This window comes from Tachysurus fulvidraco, chromosome 14 (assembly GCF_022655615.1).
Source record: "Tachysurus fulvidraco isolate hzauxx_2018 chromosome 14, HZAU_PFXX_2.0, whole genome shotgun sequence".
NCBI classification, from domain to species: Eukaryota; Metazoa; Chordata; class Actinopteri; order Siluriformes; family Bagridae; genus Tachysurus; species Tachysurus fulvidraco.
Genome location: NC_062531.1, coordinates 7,616,716 through 7,622,328, shown reverse-complemented (window position 1 = coordinate 7,622,328; position 5,613 = coordinate 7,616,716). Strand labels below are relative to the sequence as shown.

At 41.2% G+C, this 5,613-nt stretch overlaps 1 protein-coding gene across 1 annotated transcript; it reads right to left on the bottom strand.

The window, feature by feature from the left end:
- Nucleotides 1-1,404: 1,404 nt before the first annotated feature.
- Nucleotides 1,405-3,611, bottom strand: si:dkey-72l14.3 (Glyco_hydro_56 domain-containing protein). Its single transcript, XM_027134003.2, has 4 exons — nt 3,111-3,611; nt 2,592-2,987; nt 2,412-2,501; nt 1,405-2,005 (listed from the first exon to the last, which is right to left on the bottom strand). The coding sequence occupies exons 1-4, from the start codon at nt 3,609-3,611 to the stop codon at nt 1,457-1,459; spliced, it is 1,536 nt and encodes a 511-aa protein (XP_026989804.1). The 3' UTR covers nt 1,405-1,456.
- Between the last annotated feature and the right edge of the window lie 2,002 nt (nt 3,612-5,613).

Here is a 5,613-nt window from a genome sequence, read left to right as displayed (position 1 = left end):
CAAAAGAGGAAATGTTGATGAAATATTTTAAATAATGTTCTTTATCGTAATTTGCTCATCAATGCTAAATTCATTACAAACTGGTGTCCAGGCTTCTGTAGCTAATGTATCTTTAGTCTACAAAGATGTGGTGCTTTGAAATCTTTTGCTAAATAGTTGCTGTTGCTGTCTTTCTCTGTTATTGATTTAGCTGAATTTGAATTTCCATTTCCACATAATATAATTTTGTGGAAGCTGCCAAAGCACAACACAAAAATCACTTCTCCACACTAGCACAGTGTAAATTAAATTCATTTAGGACTTCAGATTCTGTAAGTAATTCAACTTAGTAGCGCATCTTTTTTTTTTTTTTTAATATAATGCCTAATTTTTTACTGCTTCAGGCATAATTCTCCTGGAAAATGCCTCTTTAATGTTTCAAGGAAATCTCCAAGAAGCGAAGGGGTATCACACCAGAAATGTTAGACATGTGCTGCGAGTTTACTATCATGAACCTTAACTATATATTTTCCTAGAGACATGCCTGCAGTTAATTACTGTTTTAATTAATGTTACTGTAATTTATCGTAATTTGCATACGTTTCCATGGATAATTCTACCTGCCATTGTAAAAAGACTTTATATTGATGCTAGTACAATTATGTGTCATTACAACCTGCAACCATTCGCTGATATTTGACATTAACAGCATAGAACAATTGTTAATAATCACCATCTAATTTGTCTTTGTATTTCTCCCTCCATTGAAAACATTCCGAGTGAACAAGTCAATTAAAATATATAAAAGCCCATGAGAATATCTTACAAAAACAGTTTCAAATGGCCATTAATTACTGTTCAATAAGCAGAAAAATAAGAATTGTTTAAGTTTTTTAGTGCATACTGGCATTTGTGTCTTTCTTTTCATGCAAGTCTTTTAAAGGTCATAGTTTGGGTTGCTCTGAATCCGGATTACATCATAGCTGGTTGAGGAGCCAAGACAGCATAACTGTACTCTGAGTGAAAAGGATGTTTTTTCTCAAACATACAGAAAAAAGCAGCCACTGTTGTGCTGTAAGTGCTGTCACATTCTCTATGAAGTAACAGGGGAATAGGAGTAGATTGCAGGCTTATTTCTTTCTTGTATCTGAGAGGAAGCACATGTTAGCCCTCATGTTCCTAGATTAGCTGCCATGTGCTAGGAGATCTAACTAGTGGTGGGAGTTTATAATGGCTAAATTAGAAGAAAATATCAAAACCCTGATGAATCTCAAGCTACAGTAAATGAACCCAGATTGTCTTAGATGTTCATCAGTTTTGAACTGACTGTAGTGGGTATCCAGTTCACTTTCCCAAAGTCACATGTCTGCTACCATTATGCAATATACATTTATTTAATTTTGCATCTATCATTAGTTTCGCTATCATCAAGGCCAATTGGTTCCTTTTGTACGCCATGTCTGTCAGAAACACACATTTAGAAATTTGTCAGACTGAAGAATGACAGAACGCAGAGAAGAATTATTGTCACAAAGTGGTCGGGGCAGACACTTTTTGCTGGTTCTTGTCCAGCAGGTGTCATAGGAGCCACTGCCTCCTCACTTTTCTCAGGTGTGGTCTCATTCCCTTCACTCTGGCCAACTGCCCGCAAAGTATGAACAACTTTATTAGATGGCTTTACTGTGGTCAATAACCTCTGGCCATCAGTCTCAATCCCAACTGTCTCCTGATCAGCAGCTGCTCCTTCCAGTGCCTCAAACCAATGGCAGTGAAAGTCACGTCTCCACCCATCCAGGTAACTCTGGGGGAGTTGCCCTGTTGCCCTGATCCCTTCCGCTCCTTTGCGCAGCAGCAGGAAGTTGGCAGGAGGAAGGTGCAGGTACACAGGTTCCTCTGGTTTCTTGCGTATACAGCGGCCAAGGCCCTTGCAAAGTGACATGCTGCACAGATGTGCAGCCATGGTTACGTTGACCGCATAGGGGCCAAGCACCTCTCGCACATAAGAGGTAAGATCTGAGCACAGCCTCTGGTGGACAGAAGACATGCATTTATTAACTTGTATTATACATATTAGTATAACTAACACTTTCATGAGCCTACATTTGTGAAGATACTACATGTGTGGGCATGCAACACTAGAAAAAAAAGAAATAATTATTTATAAGCTGAGCTCATAACTTTAATAATAGTACTGTATATAAGCTCAAAGAATGAGTTTGGCAAAAAAATAGATATTTTAACATCTTTGTGTCCAATTTGGTTGTCTATCTTGCAGCTTGTAAATGCATGCTCACATACAGTACTCTAAATATAACCCTCAAACTATTCCAATATGCATAAAGAACTGGGTGGACCAGTATGGATGGATGGATGCGTGGGTAGGTGGGTCGGTGGGCTGATTGCATAGCCTGGACTAATGGGTGGATGAATACCTGTGTTTTGGTAGTATGGAATCTGTCCCAGATAATGACTCCCGCTGCACCCAGAGCAGCACTCTCTCCTACAGTATTCACCAAATTCGCCTGACATACATAAACAGTGCATGCAGTTATGTACACAGTGGATATTCACACAAATACACACAATTTGAAAATTTCCATTTCAATTATTACCTCAGAGAGAAAGCTACTGGTGGAGGTGTACATACTCTTGACTAGTGGAAAAACAGGAAGTTCAGATGTTGTCCCTGCTAGAGCAGCCACTCTTAATGCCTCTCTGATCTGATTGGATGCATACAGCCATGAACCATTGGTTCCTTCAGGGAGATTCTCCAGTGCAAGGATCGGGTAAAGTGCATCACTTTGCTTCCATAACCAAATGAGCTCATCATTTAGTGTCATCTCTGCAGCCGGGCAGCGGCCTGTGTAATTAGGTAGCAGCATGTGTGTGGGATCAGAGTTGTAGCAGCTTGGGTACGAAGCCATACCCCATAGTCTCTGTGGGCGAAGCCTCTTTAGCTCTCTCAAGGTCTCCATGAGAATGAATTGGGCTGCTGCTTCAAAGTCCACCTGGCAGGAAATGACATCAGTATGTCGACATTCTGCATAAGACAATTTGGATACACCATTTTAATGATAAATATGGCTACAAGATGTAGCCCTGTGTGTTTTTATTTGTGGTCGCGGTTTCACCTGAGCCCATTTCTCCACTTCATCTGCACTCCAGCCTGGGAAAAAAACACGAAGCAATTCTCGCGATGTTTCCAAATACCTTCGCTGAGTCCCCCGATTTCTGCTCCACTGTGGCTCCCACTCCTTCCACCTCAGCACCCCAAGGCCAGGTGCCCCAGCCTCTGGCAAAGTTGCTGTGAGGTCTCCTTCCACTTTCCGAAGGTGGCGCTCCAGGCTAGTTTGCTGGGGAAGGCCACCATTGACAGGCTCTCCCTCTGCACTGAAATATGGGTACAGTCCCAGTGAGTCCTCATAAAATTCAGCCACACGTCCCTCCCACTCCATCCCAAAAGCTGCCGGGTCAGGGCGACCAAGACAGTCCTTGTTTGGTACAGCCCAAAGAATCAGGAAGGGCTGTCCAGGCAGGAGAGGAGAGCGGGCTGGCCCACTGAAACAAGGACAAGAGACAAACAAGAGCAGAAGGAGAGGGAAAAGAGGTTTGGAGGATCTTTTATTATCCATGGAGGTGACTGAGATCCTCATCCACATTCCCCCTCCAGCACCACCTGTGAAAGAAAGAGAGAGTTATAAAACATTCAGATATTTAGTAGATGGCATATCCAGAGATTTATAAATACTTTGTAATCTCCAGCAAAACTTATCCCAATACGTATGGACAAATTAAATTCATTAATTTTCTACCGCTTTTCCGAACTTCTCGGGTCACGGGAATCTCAGGCGTCATCGGGCATCAAGGCAGGATACACCCTGGACGGAGTGCCAACCCATCGCAGGGCACACACACTCTCATTCACTCACACACTATAGACAATTTTCCAGAAATGCCAATCAACCTACCATGCATGTCTGTGGACCGGGGGAGGAAACCGGAGTACCCGGAGGAAATCCCCGAGGCACGGGGAGAACATGCAAACTCCACACACACAAGGCGGAGGCGGGAATCGAACCCCAACCCTGGAGGTGTGAGGCGAACGTGCTAACCACTAAACCAAATCATGGTAAGCTAGACTATGGTTTTCTTTGAGAAATATACATATTTTCAAGGTTTGCCTTTAATGTTTGTCCAGATGCAGGCTGCATTTTCAAAGAAAGATTAGCTTATTTTGTCTGCAAAGGAATGAAACAGCCCTGTGACCTGCATGCTTTATACACATTTTATGTGGTCTTATCTGACAGTTGGGAAAATCTTAAACTTTATCTCAAATTTCGATCTCATAATTCTCAAAAACATCCTGTGGAAATGTTTAAAAGCACATCAGTTCCAAAGCACAAGAGATGGAGCGAAACACCCTAATGAGGTTAATCAGTGCTGTCCATGCGCTAAGCTAAGGTAATGATTTTTAATGTTCACTTCCTACTCAAGATGTTCACTTACCTCTGGCTGTTCATCACCAGCTAGCAACAGAGGGCAGCAATGTACTATACAAATTATGCTCTATACAGCAGGTGGGGTATTTGGATACACAATAGAAAAGATGTCTTATATCTAATAGCCGAAAATGGACTGTATCATAGTTGGTGCATGTTTGGTGGAGAATTCATGCCTTTAATCCCTTTATTTATCTGACACATTAACTTCACCCCTACCAAACATAGAAAAATGACTACATTTAGTAAAAATGTTAAACATCTTGGTTTAGGTTGTACATCTTTACTATAAAAATGTGTTCCCTATTGTATAATCTCATTTACTCTTATTACTTATGTTCAGTAGCCACTCTGTCCTGGTGATCACAGTGGATCACAGTGGATCTGGACTTTATCCCGGGAATATGGAGGGCAAGATGAGAATACACCCATAACCTGATCCTGGAATCTGATCTCATGCAAACTTTGTAAGAATTTGAATAAGCACGTATGTATGTATTCCTGCACATCTAGTGTCAATTTAGTCCAGTCGATCCACTTATCACAATGTTTTTTGGAGAATCCAGAGAAAATCCTATTTTAAAATTGAATTCATCATTAAATTAATGCCACAAATCTGGAATTTAAAGATTTGCCTAATGCCAGAAAGGTATGTGTACATTTTCTCTGAACACAGCCACTATTTTGCAAACATCTTTAAATGCTTATGTTAAATGCTTACTGTCAATAAATCAGCACTCTCTTCTAAACACTTGCTGAATTTAGTCACTAAATCTGAGGAGGTGCTTCATTCCACACTAACCTAAACCTCTGAGTTTAGAGGAGAAAACTGAAACTAAAAACCGTAAAATATTGCTAAATTTGGCGCGTAGAACCGATCCTCAAAGTTTTTATGCTGAAGTAAGTTTTTTAAATGTATGCCTAGAGGCTTAAGTCCTATGAGGAAACAGTTATAGAGCCAGCACTTTTTTGTGCCAGCAAATCTAATGAACCAAATGCAGACTCTGAATGAGGAAGATATGTGAATTGGGAACAGGGTTTGTTCTCCATGGGCCAAACGTCGCCTCTGTAAGCTTTCATGCTTTTTCTCAGCCCATTTTAAACTTGGCAGCCAGACTCGCTTATGTTGATGTTA